This window comes from Stereum hirsutum (assembly GCF_000264905.1).
Source record: "Stereum hirsutum FP-91666 SS1 unplaced genomic scaffold STEHIscaffold_2, whole genome shotgun sequence".
In the NCBI taxonomy this organism is placed as follows: domain Eukaryota; kingdom Fungi; phylum Basidiomycota; class Agaricomycetes; order Russulales; family Stereaceae; genus Stereum; species Stereum hirsutum.
Window position 1 is genome coordinate 2,146,618 of NW_006763132.1, and position 18,432 is coordinate 2,165,049.

Consider the following 18,432-nt stretch of genomic DNA (forward strand, 5'->3'; position numbering starts at 1 on the left):
GTTGTCCATGGGGCACTGCGAGGGTTCCCGCCAAGCCGTCAAACACCCAAAATGCTGGTTGCCCGCGGCAAGAATTGAACGCGCGGCCTAAAACCACGGTCGGGCACAGAACAAACCTATAGCGAAACCACTAGACCATAGAGGCGTACACAACTAGCGAGACACCTTGAATATGTTCATCCGCTGCTGTTTTTTCCAAGGGTATAGAAGACGGACTGGAGGGACAGATGGTCGAAATAAATACGTAGCAGGTATCTACTAAATGGATAGTACTTACATGAGTGGTATATGACACTCAGTGAGGCGGGGAAGGATGAGCTACCCAAGGAGAACGCGACTTGGGCATATGCAGTCGTCAGAGCTTTCTGAAGGCGGTAGGGAGCGGCTGACTAAGCGGATACGTAGAGGGGAGGACGTTGCAACCTTGGGACAACCTTTTCGAAAAGCCCTGTTGAACGGGCTGCCGGACAAGCCTGGAACATCAATTTCGAAAATCCTCGTTATGGTATCGGTGCCGGGATCGCACATGGTCGCAGCGTCCCTATCCCGGGGTATTTCGGATGGGGGCCGTGCCGAGGATTAGCACGCCCGGCGGTGTACGCGCGGAACAATTCGTCTGCTCAACCTCTTGCTTGTTTGGCTTTGATCATCGGATAGTCTGGATTTGTAACCTTGCATACTGTGTCGGTACTTTCTCGGCACTGGCACTGCTGGCAACAATAAAGCGACATCATTCAAGTTGACATGCGATATGCAGGGAACGGCGCCTCTCATTTCGTGCACTGGACAAACATGATGTATCTATACCTACCATCATATTACTGTCCACGCTGGCCACGGTGAATACGAAACTGGCTCCGAGTCTGAAAGTCGTCCATGTATGCCTTACGACCCCTTGCTGTGCACTGAGTCTGTACACCTGATTGTGACGAGACTTGGCTTCGTTTACCACGGAGCTTAAGGTAGGTCTCCTCATCCTAGCAATCCCTAAATAGTCGACAGGCAACTCACAGTCGGTCATTCAATAACTGGCAATAGAGGTCCTCATGATACGACGTCCGCAGCAGCCCATATATCATTCTAGGTACGACCTTCCGCGCGCTCCCCAAGTCTTTCGTTTAGTACCTCTGAGCGCGATCTCACCGTCACCGCATGATCGGTGATGTTGATGTCTAAATATACCGGAGCTGTTCAGGTTTGGAAGGTAATGTACTGAGCGCTCCACAAGCTTCACCGTTGTGTTATAAAAGTTGAAACTTCAAGCTGACTCTCACAAGCTCCCCAGCCCCAGCACACTCAGGCTCTGCTGATCCACCATGAAGCTCCAGTTCCTCGCTTCCTTTCTATCTCTTGCGGCCTCTCTTGTAGCGGCGCAGACATACCCCAATCCAATCGCCGGAAGTGGTAAGTCGCTCCTGCTTCTCCAGCCTCGTCATGTTATATAATAGAGTATTTCGTTAGAGGATATTTCCGTCCGGGATCCCTCCATCTGGTACAACTCAGATACTGGGGTGAGAGCAACATCTTTCCTCGTCTGTGCGGATGACTGATGGGCCATCACGCAGAAATACTACGTTTTCGCCACTGGGGGACTTATCACCACCTACACCAGTACCTCTCTCAGCGGGTCCGTCTTTTCTACAATCATATGCTGTTGACACCACGCTCACATCCTACGCTCGTAGACCATGGACGAATGCGGGAACGGCTCTTTCCGCCTGCGCCATCGTTGACAGTCCGGGTAATTGCGACCTCTGGGCACCCGATATTAACTACTTTGACGGAGAATATGTGCTGTACTACGCCGCTTCTACACTTTCAAGCCAAATCTCGGTAATTGGTGTCGCTACAAGTCCTTCCATGGAGCCTGGTACCTGGACGGACCATGGCGAGGTCATAAGCTCTACGACCGGAGATGTTTACAACGCTAGTCTGTGGTCCTGTTCTCTGTTCCTTGAACGTAACTCATGTAGCATTCAGTCGACGCGAACCTCATCATCACGAATGGTGGTCTGCAACTTTCGTTCGGAAGTTGGCAACAAGGTGAGACAAATGGTACCTGGATTGCGACGATGACTGAAACATTGTTGAGGCAGGGATCTATCAGATTGGGCTTTGGCCCGACGTAGAGACGCAAGCCTCCGTACGTCCTCTTTCGCGTGTCCTTTGCTGACGGTTTACTGATGGACACTGACAGGCTCTCCCCGGAACGCACCTTGCTGGTCTGCTTCTTTCCATGCTTTGAACTCATAATCATAAACTCAGCTCTACTGCAGGCGCCGACGATCGCCCAGCTGAGGGTGGCTTCGACTACAAGCCCGCTAGCTCAGACTTATGGTTCTTCTTCTTTTCTGACGGTATTACACCTCTCCAAGGCGTGCGTCTCATGTGTTTCCTCTGTGGTCCGATTCGAGCTCAAGCATCTGTCTATAGGATACTACTCGTCCGGCCGCAGGTGACGAGTACAAGGTCCGCGTCGGGCGCGGTTCCTCTAGCCAGGGTCCATTCTACGTAACTATTTCCCCGATACTCATCGATTTCTCTGCTGGTCGCTCATGCGACTTTTCTTGTCAACAGGACCTACCTGGAGATGTGTTGACTGAAGACCTTGACCCACCGACTGGTAATATTATCTTGCCGTCGCATGACAACATTTATGCCCCAGGTGGTATGTGACATCGCTGACTTTTGACTCGTCCGGAGACTGATGAAGTGCTTTTAAATGTAGGCCAGAGTGTTTTCGCTGACCCAGTCAGCGGCAGGGATGTCATGGTCTACCACTACGTACGTGAGGACGAGGTCGGTGGCGCGTCGTACCTCGGCATCAACTACCTCGACTTCTCGTCTGGGTGGCCCGTCGTTGTCGACTAGAGAGACGCTTCTCCTTTATTATGATTCATCATGGGCTCTAGTATACGGATTAATACGATCAGTTTCTAACGGGGTCTCGTAGTATTGGGTTGCACTAGCTACGGCCTTTGACGATGCGTTGGATGTATAATATATACCAGAATTGAAGGATATTTATTGAGGTGAACGGAAGGATTCAGAGCTCATTCCGAGCGCTGATATTATTCTATTTAAACCTCTGTATCGTTCTTCATGGGACTATATTGTACTCTGAGTAGACCTTCCGTCGGTCTTTTCTCTTCACAGTTGAGACGTCCGACCTAAGGGCCACACTTAAACCCTGAACACTGAGTGCCACACAATAACATGTTCCCAATTTTCAATTGCATTTGGGTAGAGATCTGGTATCGCTGTTCGACCGTGGAACTCGTCGCTGCAGACTTGCAGTAGCTTGCAGTACAATTCAAACTGATCTGGTTCAGAGAAAGGAAAAAACATGACACCAATGGCTAGAATGTTGTCCAGGTGTTAGAACGAAATCGAAGAGGAGCACAAATGCCGGCAATCCATCGCGAAGGGAAAGAAAATGCCATCTATAGAAACGACTGGATGGTGCTCAATCATGTACGTCGTCAGACGAGCTTCTCATACGAGGTACCATTGGCACAATGGGAACCCACTCAGAACGGTGCACAGTCACCTGGACTAAATGGCTGGAGTGACGCCGTCCGTCACTGAAAGCGCCAAGCCTCAGATCCGCTTCGCAGACAGTTAAGTGTTCGGTGTGTTCGTTATGAACGCGGTGTCTTGACCTCGAGTCCCGTACACATACGCATACACATATGTACTTACCCTCACACCCGTCCCAAGACACCCTACAACCTTGCCCTCTCCCTTTCTTTCCCCTTCCCCCGCTCCCCCATCTCCTCTCCCGCTTTGACCTCCCCCTCCCCCCTCCTAACCTCCCCAACCCACCCCACAACCCCGTCAACCAACCTCTCCACCTCCACCCTCCCCATCCCCGCCCTCAAACACACCCTGACCCTCTCCTTTCCCTTCGGCACCGTAGGATAGGTGATCGGTTTTATCGTTATCGCGTGATGGGAGAGGAGGTAGGCGGCGAGGGAGCGGGGGTGCGGAGTTAGGAGGGGGATTATTGGGGTTGGGGGTGGTGCGTGTGAGGAGGACGAGTCGGTGGGGTGGGAGGCTGAAGGGTAAGTGGAAGTGGAGGTGGGGATGAGGTGAGAGGGAGTAGAGGGAGTAGGAGAGGAAGGGAGAAGAGGAGAGACGAGATGTTCGGGCAGACAGAGTATATGTGCCGGAATGCCATGTTCTTTTATCGCTTTGCGCATGAGGTTGAGGAAGTAATCGCAGAGATCGAGGAGGTGGGCCGAGAGCTGGATAAGTTGGAATTTCGGATCGTCAGTGCTGAGGAAAATCAAAGAGAAGGTTGAAAGGTTAAGATGAATCTATGTGTATATGCGCAAATATCAACGTCCACCACCAAGAAAAGAATCAAATATGTCTAACGACGAAACGCACATATCCATCGGGAGAAACGGAACAAGGATAAGAGAGAGAAAGGGAACCGGGAACTCGGTCAATCGCCGTGGAAAATGCAAGTGCCACCCACACGATCAGAATCCGACATTCCCACGCATGTAGTGAGCGCCACATCGCTTCCCCGGCACCATTGATAGTAATAAAGGTCCCGCAACAAGAAAAGACCACGCGACGACACAGTCACTAGGAGCACACCACCGAAACCGACAACAACCAATGCAAACACTTCGGAAAAACGGGTGTATGGAAGGGACTAGAGAAAACACCCCGAAACAGAAGGAAAACAAGAACACTCACCTCCCCCGCCACCCCATTCTCCAACATATCAAACGAACAGCTCGCAGCCACTATATTCGCATTGCTCAACGCGGTAGTGTATATAAGCGGTCGTGCATAGTTGAGTAGATAATCTCGGACGACTGTGTTCGTGAGGAGGACGGCTGGAGCGAAGATGCATCAGCGTTAGAACCTAACACAGGAAGACAGCTGAAGTAGAGAGAACGGACACGACGAAATATTTGGATGGGGGATGCGAAGAGGCATGGGGAGTATTGAATCGGAAAGAGTGTGAAAATAAGCATGAAAATGAAACGGAAAAGGAAACGTGAACGTGAAAGGGGAAGGAAGAGGAAAGCAAACGCACCTCCACTCGCAGCCAACGCCTTCCCAAACGTGACCAACCGCGCCAATATCCACGGACTTTCCTCCAGCCCTTCCCGTGCTACCATCCCCCTCCCCTGTGGTCCATAAATCCCCGTCGCGTGCGCTTCGTCGACAATGACGTACGCCTCCCTTTTCTTTCTCCTTCCAACACCATTTTTTCCACCACGGTTAGAACCAATGCCAGAGCCCTCCCCAAAAAGCTCCTCCAACATGCCCACAATAACCTTCAACGGCGCAACAGTCCCATCCATCGAATACAAACTCTCAACCGCCACGAATACTGTACTCCGTCCTTCTCTCACGCCTTCTTCCTTTTCTATCAACGTCTCCAGTACACGACACAACGAGGCCATATCGTTGTGTTTGAATGGGATGCAATGACTTTTTCTTTGCGTCGATGAGGACGAGGACGAGGATGGGGAGGATGACGCCGACCGATCATGGTTCCGCGATTCCCAAGCGCGCATTCCATCCCATACACTCGCATGCACATACTCATCAAACACGACCCAATCTCCCTCTCCTCCCTTCCCCTCTGCACCCTTCCTCCCTCCACCACCACCACCCCACCCCCTCGGCAAACACCCAAACACCCCCACATTCGCATCAAACCCCGAGTTCCACAACAACGCCTCCTCACTCTTATAAAACCGCGCCAACCTCCTCTCGAAACGATCATGGAGCGTAGGGTTGACGAGTAGACGGGAACCGCCGGAGCCGAGGATGTGCGGGGTGTGGGTTAGGGTGCGGAGGAAGTGGGTGCGGAGGGGGGAGGAGGTGGAGAGGGAGAGGTAGTCGTTTGTTGAGAAGTCGAGGGGTTGCAAGGGTTGGGTGCGCGTGGATGGGATGGTGGAGGGGGAGGCGGTGAGAGGGACGGTGGGCGCGAAGAAGGTGGGCGATGGGGTGGGTTCGAAAGTCGATTCTGAGGGCGAGAACGAGTCGCTACCCGACGGCGAAGACGACGATGACGACGATGTTGAAGGAGGTGACGATGAAGTAAGGATTGGGTCGGAGGGAACGGGCAGTCGACGGCGGATCTGACGAGACTCGCGGGAGACGAGGGATGCTTTTAGGCTGGCGTGGAATGAGGATTCCGAGGTAGATGGGGAGCGTTTAGCGGACGACATAGCTCGTTCTTTTTGTCGGTTGGGATGACTTCGTAGTCAAAGTACCGAGAATCAATAGGTTTGAGTTCGACTTTTTTGGGGGGCGCTAGAGTCGACCAACGATGAGTCTGAACAAGTCTTCTGCTTCAGCAAGGGGACGTTCGACAGCTTAGTTTCAGTACGAGCGTACGCCTTTGTCAACGAAAGAGAGAACGGAGTGAGTGAAAGAGCAGAAGGAAGAAAAAAAGTCTGGGGATTAGCTTGGGACGACGCTGTCCCGCCATCCGTTTCCCCATAGTCAATTGTCAAAAAAAAATCGTTCCCCATCGGTTCGTGTTTCGGGTTGAACTGCTCGCTGATTTCCCGAAGGACCGACGAAGAAAGGGATGAGCGTTCAATTTCAGAAACATGGGTAAGTTATCGCGGTGGTTGCAGAAAAGATAAACTGGCTTGGGTCATGCGAAGATGTGATTTTGGCAAAGAGCGAAAGGGGGAAAGTTTGTCCGGACGGTGATGAGGCGGTGTGGCGGTGTGGCGCTTTGAACCTGCGCTTGTTCCGGACGGCCATCATGTCTGTTCCTACTCTCTTTATCCCTCTCTCTCTTTGATGAGCACAAAGGCATTGAGTTAACACGTAGTGAAAAGCGGAAGAGCAGAAGGAATATTATATGGAAGCCAATCCGGTTCAAGGGGTATATCGCTCTGGCGCCGCCAAGTAGGTTTTAAAAATGGTGAAGAATTTTATTGACATTGTACGAACATACTGAGCGGACTGGATAAGTAGAAGATTCATGGTACTAATCAACGACAAAGAGGTCATAGCTTCGCGCCTCTCTCCAACCTTCTCTCACCAGAGGGACCGCCTACTACGCCCTCCTTGACTAATGCCACCACCTCATTTTCCTGCATACCCAACTCTCTCAAGACTTCATATGTGTGTTCGCCTGCTTGGAGGAGACTCAGACTGTTAATACTGGTGTCTACTGATGCGGGTGTGCGAGATAGGAAAGGCGCGGGGTTTGGAACGGGAGACGGTGTGCCAAAGGAGGCGGGAGACGTCGAAGACCGAGAGGCAAGTATAGCTGCTTCCTCGGGTGTGAGAACGGGTACAACGCATGCATCTGTGCCTAAAGTCCGGTACGAAAAGAGGTCAAGTCCTGTGATCGCACCAGAAAAGAACCAAATATTCTTACCGTAAAACAGCGTAGCCCATTCATCTCTGCCTTTGAGCCGAAAACCCTTCTCCATGAAAGTCTTCAAGAGCTCCCAATCCTTCTTCCTCCCTTGGATACCTAGATCTACCCCCATATCACCCCTGTTTTGTACGACCCACTCCTCACCCAGCGCGGTCAGGAATTTCTCCCAAAACACCTTGAAAAACCTCGGTTCAAGACATCCCACAGAGACATATCGGCCGTCTTTACATGTGTAAATGTTATAAAATGGAGCACCACCATCAAGAACGTTAGTTTGACGAGGCTGCCGTGGAGTTGAAAAGATCGGCGTGAGGAGGGCGGAGTGGAGGAACGGAAAGGTGGAGAGGTAGCGCGTGCCCGAGACCTGCGATTTGATACTATTAGCGAACTGGTTTAGTGGATGCAAAGAGATGATGTGGAATACGGACCATATCAGTGTTGACAACTTGACCACGTCCGCTTCGGGATCGCTCGAATAGAGCAATTAGTATGCCCATGGCGCAAGTGAGGCCTCCGCCTGCGAAATCGGCTAGCAGATTGAGAGGAAAAGAGGGCTTTTCGGAGGTGCCGGGAAGCATCTGCAATGGTTACGCAGGAGTGAATCTTAGCAATGTATTATACGGATGTGAAGTGTGCAAGGGGATCTCGTACGGAAAGGATACCACTGAGAGCAAGGTAATTGATATCGTGACCTGCAACATTGTCAGCAGAATGAATATGCAGCGGTGATGAGACGTACCCGCCATATCTCTATGTGGACCTGTCGCAAAGTTGCGATGTCACTTATACCAGAATGAACTCACAGAACACTCATGCTCACCGTCTGTGCGAAACCTGAACACGCATCGGATTACCACCAGCCCCGGTCATGAATAGGGGCATCACTCACCCAGCAAGCCTCGCAAAAACCAACCCCTCATTCTCCCCATTTCCTCCCTGCCCATCGTCCAACCAAACCTCAGGCCCCAATCCCATTCTCTCCAACACTCCCGGTCTAAACGGGTCAATCACAACATCTGCACCTCTCACGATGTGTTTCACCACTTCCAAACCCTTTTCATTCTTCAGATTCACTGCGATGGAGCGTTTGCCGCGACATAAGAGATCTGCTTCTTTGGTGTCAGCGGAGGAACTTGAAGGACTAGGGTGGAAGCGGTCGATGCGCGTTACGGAGGCTCCGAAGTCGGAGAGGATGAGGCCTGCGAAGGGGCCGGGTGCTAGACCTGCGAACTGCATAGGCATAGAAGACGGAAGGGTCAGCTAAACATTCAGTTCAAGCACATACGACGTGCTCTATACGTACCTCGACAACTTTAAGACCGGAAAGTGGACCTTCTCGAACTTTTGTGGGCATGTCAAAGTTGAGAGTATCGTCTGAAGGAGAACGATTTATCCTCGCGGATCAAAAGCAACGAGAGGGGGATGTGAGGTGTAGAGACAAGCGAGCTAAGGTTCATCGGCTACATTATTATGTCTTCTCGTAGATTTCAGCTGGTTCAGATGATCATAGTGCGAACACAAAGGCCGTTCGGGTTGAGCGCCTCTGCCGGTATCCGGGATTACTTACGCCACACTTGGGCCACAACAGGGCCACAACAGGGGCTACCGTTCCCCTCTTCAGGATACCACTTGTCAAGCTTCAAGGCTTCAATATTTGGGGTGCAGTAGGCATGTCGCGTCCTTACTAAGTGCTGGGACTTAACCAAGACCTACCATAACCCCAGAGAACTATCTAAGTCCTTCGACGTGAAAACCACATTGCATCCTTGTCTCTGCTGTGGAGTTTGTCATCTACCTTTCGAGTTACATATGACCCTGTTTTGCCCATGGAACGTGAATGTTGAATCTTGAACACCAATCAATCTGCCTCAGTTTGTAGGGCAAAACTGTCCCATACGATATTAGTTGGAAATTCTACCATTCTGCTCTACCCTCTCAGCCCAGTCGGCCGTCTCGACAGCGAATCAACGAGATAATTTATATCGTCCTTCACTCTACAACTCCCTCCCCGTCCTCTGCCTCGTGGCATTCTTCTCCCTCTCCCTCTCCCTCTCCCTACTCCTATCTGCGGCTACACCTCCACCCGCAGTACCGCTCAACCCGACCCTCGTCACAGCCGGCCTCCACCCGAACCACGGCGCTATAATCTCCTTCGCCACCAACTCTCCAAAGCCGAGCATAACCCCATTGACGAACGGCAAGAACATGTTGATAGCCAACGCACTCGCGAAGGCCCAGACCCTCGTCTTGGTAGACAAAGTGCTGTCGAAGATGGCGAGCGTAGCGGTGGTGTGGGCGTCGGCGGTGGCGGCTGTACGGGCGTGATGTTTGTGGTCGTCGATTGCGTGATGTTCGTGGTGGGCATGGGAGGACTCCGCGGTATGGTGCTGGTGGTGAGGAGGCTGCGAATTGTTATTAGGATGAGAGGGTGTTTCTGAGTGCGAGCGTGAGGCGTCAGGGAAGGACATCGAGGGGAATGAAGAGTCCATGTCTGAGGGAACGTCTTCCCAGTGAGGAGAGCTGGAGCCGTGTGAGGGTTCTTCGGTATGTCCTTCTTGTACGGGAGCCGTCGGGGGTGTGAGGTCGGTGGTTTGGATGGCGACGGTGGTGTGTACGGGGCCGACACGAGGGAGGGCACGCTGTATACATGAACATGAACGTGAGTGAATAGGAACGGGGCGTGTAGCACAGCATGGGTATGATGAATGTATGATGCGTTGACAACATGTGCGGATGATAGACGCAAGGTAGATGTAAATGAATTACGGAACGTACCTCGAGGAACTCGATGGAATGTTTACCCTCCGCCTCACCGGGGACCAATGCCCTCCCATCCACTACACTCGTCTCTCCACTGTCGTCCTGCACGAGTCTCATGGCCTCCTCCGCCCTTTTTGCCAATTCCTCTCTAGCTTTCTCGCCTTCACCCAGCTCAGCCTCTCCGGGCATAGGGCTCGCCACACCACTCCCTCCGATCTCAATATTAGACCAGCTCAAACTCTCGCTCCCCTGACTCCTCACCATCTCCTCTCTGAGCCTCTCCATCTCCTGTCGTTCTCTCTCTCTCTTCTTCTCCCATCGTTCCCTTTCCTCTCTAGCCTTTTCCCTTTTCTCCCTACTTTCCTGCTTCCATTCCTCTACCTGTTTCTCGTACGCCGCTTTCCAGGCTTCGTATTCCTCTGCTGAAGCGGTGGATGGAGGCGGGTCATTCGCAGGCGGGGGTGGAGGTGTGTTCTCTGGGGAAGGTTTGAAGGAGGATGTGGGAGAGGTTGGAGTGGACGGTGAAGTTGGGTCAGTGGGTGAGAGTGGCAGAGGAATGGACGGGTTAGCCGTTGCAGGCGTTACGGGCGGGGTAGCGTATTGACGCGGAAGTTCAGTCGGAGAGAAGGCATCAGAGAGGGCAGCCTGCGAAGTACCCAAAATATATATAAATTGATGGTCAGCCCGGGTTCCCGCAAATTTGGTATGCTATAATAGAGATTAAATTGTCGGAAGAATAGCGCACCGAAAGCAGGTCCTGCCCATCTCCGTGCAGAGCGCTCGAGTGGTCCGACATTATTACCGATTCTATGTCGAGTAGCTATATACCGGTCTGAGTTATGGAGTGCTAAGTCGGGCTAGTCGATGAGGACAAGTCGTCGAAAAACAGACCCTCAGAGCTCAATTTCCGGCTTGCCAGCGACGTCGGCTTCGGCTCAAATAAGCGCGTGAGCGTCGCGCGATTCTGCTGTAAACAAACGTCAACAAACGCGACGCGTCTGGAAATCGAACCGCCACCATACGTCCACGAACCATCGGACTATCTTCGAACTTCGAGCCTGGAAAGCTTGATTTGTAGCCTTTTCAAAGGCTCATAATTATAAGCCGTCTCTGCAATGCCACGATCAACCTCTCTTCGGCGTGTTCTCACGTAAGTTTTTTTTGCGCTAGAGTTAGCTGCAGAGCAGAACGAATGAGGAAGAAGATAGGTGAGTGCCGAGTGCATTCGTGTCTCTGTATATGAAGTCACTGATGGAGCAACAATATAGTACTACATAACGTCGAAAGATACCCTAACAACATCGTGATACTGCCCGTAATGATTCAGAATTGTTGTATGAATAATGGCGAAGCAAACGACAGAGTCAATTGTAAGGGACAACAGTGCTAGACTCATTAGCGTCAGATTCCTAGCTTGGGATGGATCTATTTCTCTCACTGAAACATCATGGCCAAGGTAACGAGTCGACAGCCTGGTCAGACTGGCTCAGACTCAACTACCAAACAGACGTCATCCCGACGGGATCCCCGGGACGCGAAGCTATCGACTTCTTGAGCGCAACTGACCCGTGACTCAAAATCTGTAGACTGCAACCCCTCTACACCGGTCCGCCTCCATCTAATATTCTCAACGTCGATCGCACTGCTGACTTCTCGCATGTGGACCTTTGGTCAAACCTCCTAATCCTCATGTCGTCCTCTGTTATTTCCGTTCATCGCGCTCCAGCGTGGGTGCGGTGTCCCTGACCGCCGATACCCTCATGACCCGCCTAAGCGCACTTCATGTACCTATTCACAAATATTCTCGGGCATTCAGGGAGAAACACATATATAAATCATTACACAGGATTTCGCAGGCGAACGTTCGTTCCCTTCCTCGCGACGTCAGCCATGGTTCTCTGGCTATCAAGAATCCGTCCTTCCCTCCCGGTACTCGCGACCCTCCTACTTCTTCCCCTCCTACCTGGTCATGCACTCCAAAACATAACCCTCTCTTCCTCTCTCATACCTCTCCAGCCACCTTCCAATGCATCCCAAGTTCTTGACAAAGCGCTCGCCTCGTTCTCGATCGAGATTGCGTACATGGATGCGTTTGCTGGAAACGTCACCGAGGGGAATGGAACGTCGGATGGGGGAGGGCTGCAGGAGAATGTGTTGACGAGGGAGTTGATGCAAAGACTTGTGGAAAGGACGGGTGTAGGGCCGGATATTAGGCCGGGTGGCATTACTGTGTATGTTTCTCCATGGAAGTGGAAGGTGATGAGGCAAGGCTGCGCGCTGATGGATGTGATGGAACTATAGGGATAGTTCCATATACGATGCGAACAGCTCGGCCTTAGTCCTTGATGAGAGTACGGTAAGTGACTGTCTGCAGGATCTCTTATGCTATACCTATATTTACTGCAAGGCCTCAACATAGTCAGGTGGAGTATTCCGCACGACATAGTAAGTTACTCCCATTTGAGTCTCCTCAGTCTGAATCCGCCATACTACCATCCTGGTCATCACAGTTCTAACGTTTCGATTTCAGTGGCCCGGGCTTCTACAAATACCTCTCCGTCTTCCCCAATACAACCAAATTCGTTCTGAGCGTAAATCTCGGGAATGACACCATCTCGATCGCGAGAAACCAATTAGCAGCAGGGATTGAGAATATTGGATGGGACAGGTTGAGAGCACTGGAACGTACGTATGTCTCGCCACATTGCCACACGCCACACGCCACCCATAGCCCCTATCCCGCCTGGTCCTTCTTCTCCATCGTCATCCTTTCTCGTGCTAACCGCTCTGAATCTGATACTCCCCGTGCTTCTAAACAGTGGGTAACGAACCAGACCATTATCCCTCTGGATCGCGTCCATCTGGCTGGAACTCAGCCGACTACACCGCCCAGTTCCTTGGGTGGACCTCGGTGCTCACTCGTAATTTGTCGCTGCCCAAAGGGATCTGGCAGGCTGGAAGCTTTGCGGACGATCCTACGAGCAGCGCGTTGATGACGACGGTGGATATTGTGCAGGAGGGCGTGGCCACTATGGGCGTTATAGAAGTTTTTAGCCAACATATGTGAGTCTTCGAGCTTCCAGATCTGGCCCTCCTTCTCTGTTGTGAGGTTTAAACGACCAGGAGAAGATGTGGACGAGCGGTAAAGCAAGAGGACGGCTCATGGTAAGCTTGTTATGCTGACTGATGATGAGGATTGTAGGTATCAATATTCGACGTGCGATCCTACCCGGAACGCGATCGCTACACTTCCGAACCTTGTTAATCATTCGAGTATTACGGTCCGTCTCTGTCTCTCCATTTCCCACTGCTCTGAAACTCACACCTCCGCCAATGTCTCTGGCACGCTAACAGGCCTATGTCGACCTCTGGAAGCCCCAAATTGCCGCCGCTCGCGATTTAGGGAAAGACTTCGTGGTGGGCGAGTATAGCTCTGTGTCGTGTTCAGGGAAGGAGAACGTCACGAATGCGTTTGGACAGGCGTTATGGATTGCGGATAGTATGTTCATTTCTAGCATAGACACTTTCTGCGATGCTGACTATATATCATTGATCCATTGCAGCGGTACTGTATAGCGCGTCAATAAACATCACGAGGATGTACCTGCATCAGGGTGCGACGCTAGTCTTGCAGAGCAGTACGCAGGAGAATGCGTGAGTTTTTTTTCCCTTCGATTACAGCACTCGTCCTCGTCGTGCATTCTATTTACACAATGTTCTTTCCACATAGTCCCGGATTCTCATGGGTGGGTGCTTTGTCCTTATCCTTCATTCTTCATACGTCAATTAAAGGCCATCACTGACTTGATCGTGTGGCGTGTGGCGTCCGTCGACAGTACGACCTCTGGTACCCTATCGACACAGAACGCTACGGCGCCGCTCGCGCATCCCCTTCCTACGTCTCCTACCTGCTCATAACGGAGGCTATCGGTCCCTCGCCGTTTACATCGCGTATTACACTAGTTGACATACCGACGGCGCCCCAAGTTGCGGTTTACGCTGTTTGGGAAGGGAAGAACTCAAGTATAGCAGCTCGGGACGACGGTTCTAGTGCGGAGACTGGAGAGGAGGCATTGAGCCGGCTCGTGATCCTCAATCTGGGTCACCGCAACGTCTCCTCGACAGATGAAGAGAAGGACGACATAGCCGTCAGCGTCGATCTCTCACCTTTCGTCACTTCAGGTAGCGCAAACGTGACAGTGAAGAGGATGACGGCCACGGGTATGGACTCAACTGACTCTGACACGGCGACATGGGCAGGGCAGGGGTATGCACAGGGAGTGGCGAGTGGAGAGGAGGTGATTGAGGGATTGAACGGGGGGAATACGGTGCGGGTGGGGGGGACTGAGGGAGTTGTGGTCTTTCTTCGTTGACAGAGGAAAAGAAGGTCACAACGAGCATGGACCCATGTTAAGTGCTCAGAACACTTTAAAACATCATGTAAATTCCAATTCATCTTCGTTCGTAGTGTTCTTATCTCTTGAGATAGAAATTGTACAACAGCATCGTATCCTTCGTTCTATCGTGCTCCAAACTAGAGGGTTGCCTCGTTATTGAGCTCGTCCGACTGCGTCCACTCTTTTGCCTTGGGCTCCTCCTTCACGTACATCGCTTCCAGCTCCTTGCACGCCGCTAGATACGCCTTTCCCACATACTCGAAGTCGGATATCTGCTCCGTCCCAGCAACAGCATCAGTACCGCGAAAAAGTAAGGCCGGCATGCACCAGCATCTGTATAACAGCCAAGGAAAAGGGAAACACGAAGAAAGACTAACATCATTCCAAATTTGAGCCGAACACCTCGTCCACCACTTTCCACCATGCTTATAAGTCGCAGCGAAACAATTCCATTCCTGCAATAACTTCTTCTGGAAGTATACATTCGTGTCGCTGTTGAATGGAACATCGTCGCTGAGAGGTATGCCGACGTTGACCATGTTGACGGTGAGCTCGGAATTTTCTGTGGTGTCCATGAGCGAGGTGCCCAAGATCTCGGCGAGGCGTTTACCGCCTTCGAGAGCCAGGTTGTGGCAGTAGGTGCTTATGGCGGATTCTCCGCCGATCCAGGAGCGGAAGGCAAGGGCTATGATTCACGGCGGAAATGGGTTAGTGCGATTGTGAAGGGGAAATGGTCAGGGGACAAATGCGGACCTGCGTTAACGCTGAGATATGGCGCATAGTCTCTAGTGCCAGTCCCTAAAATTCATAACACGACGCCCTTTGTCAGTGATTCACGGTCAGCCTCTTTTTGAAAACCAATAGCCTACATCCGAACTGCTCAATTAAGTTCGCCACATCTATGTCCTCTCCTGTGGCCGATTCGGGTCGTGTGACATAGGCATAGGATGTGGGGTAGGGTGACTTTATAATATGCCGATTACTACAGTGTCATACGTCCCGTGAGCTCACTTGCCTCGCAGATCGGACTGCCTGAGATTACCGTTTAGGGATGTACAACATGGCGCATCCTCGCTTCGCGAAGAGCCATTTATGGCAGTTCTAAAGCAGGCGTGAACGTCAGTAAGATTTCCGTGCTGCAAAAGCAAGACCTGACCATGTCCACTCACCGAGACCCAGAAGTCCGGCTTGGCTTCCCCAAGGTTGATATCGTTCTCTTGCCCGATAGAATGGGCCGCATCAACTACACTCCAAATCCCTTCTTCCTTGCAGATCTGAACCAACTCCTTCCAAGGCATTAACACACCCGGATTCGACACCAATGAATCTATCACCGCGACAATCTTGAGGTCCTGTCCGGCCTTGGCGTTAGACTTCTGATGGGCGCAGAGCTTGCGGACATGAGCGCGGAAGGTATTGATGATTGCCGCATGAGTATTTGGAAATGTGAGCTGGAATTCGGAGATGATGGGGTGCGGTGGGAGGTCATGAATATATTGGATACAGCGTTCGACGCCGTTGTAGGTTGTGGTCACTGTGGCGCGCCACAATATAACAGTCGACATTAGTACCCGACTCAGATGCAGCTTTGAGTTGGATAGGAAAAGACTGACTTCCGATTATTACATCGCCCTCGTTCCATTCAAAGTTCCTCAATACGGTATCTACACCATGGAGCGCACTAGGAACAATGACGATCTCGTCTGGACCAGCGCCGACCATGCTAGCCAAACGACGGCGTACAGAGCCAAGCTGACCGGCCATATCGAGTCGCATAAATTTATCGGGATTCGACTCGATCTTTCGAGACCATTTCTCGCAGGCCTCGGCTACTGGGAGAGGGAGTGATCCGTACGAGCCTGATGTCGGAACGAAGGTTGTTCGGTCAGAGTTATATTCACCGGTGAGCTGAGGTTAGAAAAAGAAGTTACCGTGATTGAGGTTAACGTATCCCTCCTCGAAGCCAAACATCTTCAACATATCATGACCGAATGCGGGTGGAGTGCCCTCCAGGGTCACGAACGAGTCATTGCCATTCACGCTCATGATGTTCAAGCAATGTTTAAGAGTCTAGTCTGTAAAGTCAGATTGAATCAAGAAGGATATTTTCTTTAACTTTATTCTCACCTACGATATCAATGCCCACAACCACTCGAGTGGTTAACGACTGTGATGCGGGATGGTGGTAAGCAGTCTCCGTCAAGTTGTGTGGTTGATCTACTTAAGTACTGCTTTCTGGATGCGATAAGATAACGGAGTCATCATCAGATGTGGTTCCCTAATCGTTATCGGTGCCACAGCGGCATTCCGAATCCAAGCACCAAACTTCCATCTTCGCCACCAACCACCACCGCCGCACTTCAGCTTGGACGCCCTCGCTTGCTCAGGGAACCTATTTCTTTTCCGCGACGGCTCATAAATTCGTTCTTGATAAATGTCGGTTGGAACTGGGACGCACGCGGCATTCTTCTATGGCACTCTCATGCATCCCAAGATACTCCGCAGAGTGATAGGGCACGAGGGCGACCGACTGGAGATCTGTCCAGCGGTTCTCATGGTTAGCCAGCTCGATCTACAACTCATTCTCACTGCGCGTGTCTTCGACCTGTCTTTAACTCCGATCTCACACAGGATCACACCCGTCATCATGTCAAAGTAATCTATCTCACCGCAGAGTCATGACGGACAGTGTGGCTCATGAAGAGACTTCTGGCTCCAGCATGCAGACTATCCAGCCGTTCTCCCTTACGAAAAGAGCAAGGAACTCTTTGAACGCGGATTATCTCGGGAAGAAAAATCTGTCCGAGGCACCTTGGTAGTCGGCTTGACAAACAAGGATATTCATTTCCTTGATGTCTTCGAAGGAAATGTTTGTGTTTTCACTGGTCATCGTCCCTGATTTGAGCACTCACCTACGGCTGTATGATGTCTTACCAGGAATATATCCGGACCAAAGTTCCAGTGCATCGATTAGGCCTTCTTCTTCCTCTTTCGTCCAGCGGCAATCAATCCGCCGAATCATCTGTCGTACCCTCCACCCCACCAGCTCGTGCGGCGCTCATAACGTCTGTCGTTTAGCCTCTTGCGTCGATGTAAGTAATACCGACCGACGAAGGGTTGGAAAGAAAGCGTTACGGAAGGAGGGAAGGAAGGAAGGAAGGAAGGAAGGAAGGAAGGAGTTTGTGTGGCGAGGCAAGTAACTCTCGGGAGATGTCGGGGAACTCGGGTGTGGCTAACGGCACCGTTGAGCGCTGAGCGCTGAGCGCCGTTCAAGTTGATAAGAAGTAAGCAATATTTTCTGGGTCTGTCGAGCATACCCGGAAATTCATACATGCTCGTACGGAAGTTCAAACATTACTCTTCCGACATTTACTATCGTCACATCTCCTGGTCTGTGCTGAGCCTGTTTGGTTGACTCGGCTACGTACGCCTCAACATCCAAATTTCTGTGAATACTAGGACGACGTGAGATCCTGACTTTTGCGGTCACGACGAGAGTCGTCATGTTGTGATACAGATACACTCGGGCGTTTGTGCATGACTGAGCATTACCCAATGACTTTTGCTTGACATGGCTAGCGCTTCGCCTCCGTGGTGCTCGTGAGTACGTTCTCAAATTATACACATATGTAACCCAGCTTTCCTATTCCGAATGCGTCCAATTTTGCCTCATGATAGAGTCTTCTTGAACACCAACTATATATGTTTGGCGTGGCAGCGGCGACATGGGAGCTGAACGCATGCAGATGGCTCAACATGTCCACAGGAAACACCAACCTCACCTGGTTTCATTAAGCGAAGTTCAGCTCGAAAGATATCCACGACTAACGATTGCTCTGGTTTACCTGCGGATGGTGCAAGTGTAATGATGCGCCGGGAAATAATTGAGGTCGAATA

General features: G+C 51.4%; 7 protein-coding genes across 7 annotated transcripts; 3 read left to right on the forward strand and 4 right to left on the reverse strand.

Annotated features, from left to right (window-relative positions):
• Positions 1 to 1,061: 1,061 nt before the first annotated feature.
• On the forward strand, positions 1,062 to 3,029 carry STEHIDRAFT_137004 (glycoside hydrolase family 43 protein). Its single transcript, XM_007299938.1, has 11 exons — positions 1,062 to 1,404; positions 1,462 to 1,511; positions 1,566 to 1,627; positions 1,686 to 1,930; positions 1,981 to 2,043; positions 2,097 to 2,143; positions 2,198 to 2,222; positions 2,277 to 2,377; positions 2,434 to 2,511; positions 2,578 to 2,668; positions 2,729 to 3,029. The coding sequence occupies exons 1-11, from the start codon at positions 1,317 to 1,319 to the stop codon at positions 2,869 to 2,871; spliced, it is 993 nt and encodes a 330-aa protein (XP_007300000.1). The 5' UTR covers positions 1,062 to 1,316; the 3' UTR covers positions 2,872 to 3,029.
• Positions 3,030 to 3,725: 696 nt separating this feature from the next.
• Positions 3,726 to 6,617, reverse strand: STEHIDRAFT_165591 (PLP-dependent transferase; the record flags this gene model as incomplete). Its single annotated transcript, XM_007299939.1, has 3 exons — positions 5,057 to 6,617; positions 4,711 to 4,853; positions 3,726 to 4,319 (listed from the first exon to the last, which is right to left on the reverse strand). Exons 1-3 carry the CDS (start codon positions 6,201 to 6,203, stop codon positions 3,726 to 3,728), a joined length of 1,884 nt encoding a protein of 627 aa, XP_007300001.1. The 5' UTR covers positions 6,204 to 6,617.
• Positions 6,618 to 6,920: 303 nt separating this feature from the next.
• Positions 6,921 to 8,796, reverse strand: STEHIDRAFT_91253 (CoA-transferase family III). Its single transcript, XM_007299940.1, has 8 exons — positions 8,682 to 8,796; positions 8,268 to 8,608; positions 8,199 to 8,212; positions 8,118 to 8,138; positions 8,030 to 8,070; positions 7,807 to 7,956; positions 7,376 to 7,742; positions 6,921 to 7,309 (listed from the first exon to the last, which is right to left on the reverse strand). The coding sequence occupies exons 1-8, from the start codon at positions 8,730 to 8,732 to the stop codon at positions 6,999 to 7,001; spliced, it is 1,296 nt and encodes a 431-aa protein (XP_007300002.1). The 5' UTR covers positions 8,733 to 8,796; the 3' UTR covers positions 6,921 to 6,998.
• Positions 8,797 to 9,287: 491 nt separating this feature from the next.
• STEHIDRAFT_165593 (uncharacterized protein) lies at positions 9,288 to 11,029 on the reverse strand. Its single transcript, XM_007299941.1, has 3 exons — positions 10,884 to 11,029; positions 10,154 to 10,783; positions 9,288 to 10,017 (listed from the first exon to the last, which is right to left on the reverse strand). The coding sequence occupies exons 1-3, from the start codon at positions 10,932 to 10,934 to the stop codon at positions 9,373 to 9,375; spliced, it is 1,326 nt and encodes a 441-aa protein (XP_007300003.1). The 5' UTR covers positions 10,935 to 11,029; the 3' UTR covers positions 9,288 to 9,372.
• Positions 11,030 to 12,028: 999 nt separating this feature from the next.
• On the forward strand, positions 12,029 to 14,511 carry STEHIDRAFT_48573 (uncharacterized protein; the record flags this gene model as incomplete). Its single annotated transcript, XM_007299208.1, has 10 exons — positions 12,029 to 12,369; positions 12,440 to 12,498; positions 12,568 to 12,583; positions 12,669 to 12,823; positions 12,958 to 13,201; positions 13,341 to 13,419; positions 13,493 to 13,637; positions 13,702 to 13,792; positions 13,869 to 13,884; positions 13,975 to 14,511. 10 exons carry the CDS (start codon positions 12,029 to 12,031, stop codon positions 14,509 to 14,511), a joined length of 1,683 nt encoding a protein of 560 aa, XP_007299270.1.
• A 161-nt stretch (positions 14,512 to 14,672) lies between these two features.
• STEHIDRAFT_49054 (PLP-dependent transferase) lies at positions 14,673 to 16,581 on the reverse strand (the record flags this gene model as incomplete). The annotated part of the gene is made up of 8 exons (XM_007299255.1): positions 14,673 to 14,807; positions 14,913 to 15,220; positions 15,289 to 15,333; positions 15,405 to 15,517; positions 15,578 to 15,636; positions 15,705 to 16,069; positions 16,149 to 16,394; positions 16,467 to 16,581. The coding sequence occupies 8 exons, from the start codon at positions 16,579 to 16,581 to the stop codon at positions 14,673 to 14,675; spliced, it is 1,386 nt and encodes a 461-aa protein (XP_007299317.1).
• Positions 16,582 to 16,969: 388 nt separating this feature from the next.
• Positions 16,970 to 17,434, forward strand: STEHIDRAFT_50247 (uncharacterized protein; the record flags this gene model as incomplete). The annotated part of the gene is made up of 3 exons (XM_007299350.1): positions 16,970 to 17,092; positions 17,167 to 17,190; positions 17,255 to 17,434. 3 exons carry the CDS (start codon positions 16,970 to 16,972, stop codon positions 17,432 to 17,434), a joined length of 327 nt encoding a protein of 108 aa, XP_007299412.1.
• Positions 17,435 to 18,432: the final 998 nt, after the last annotated feature.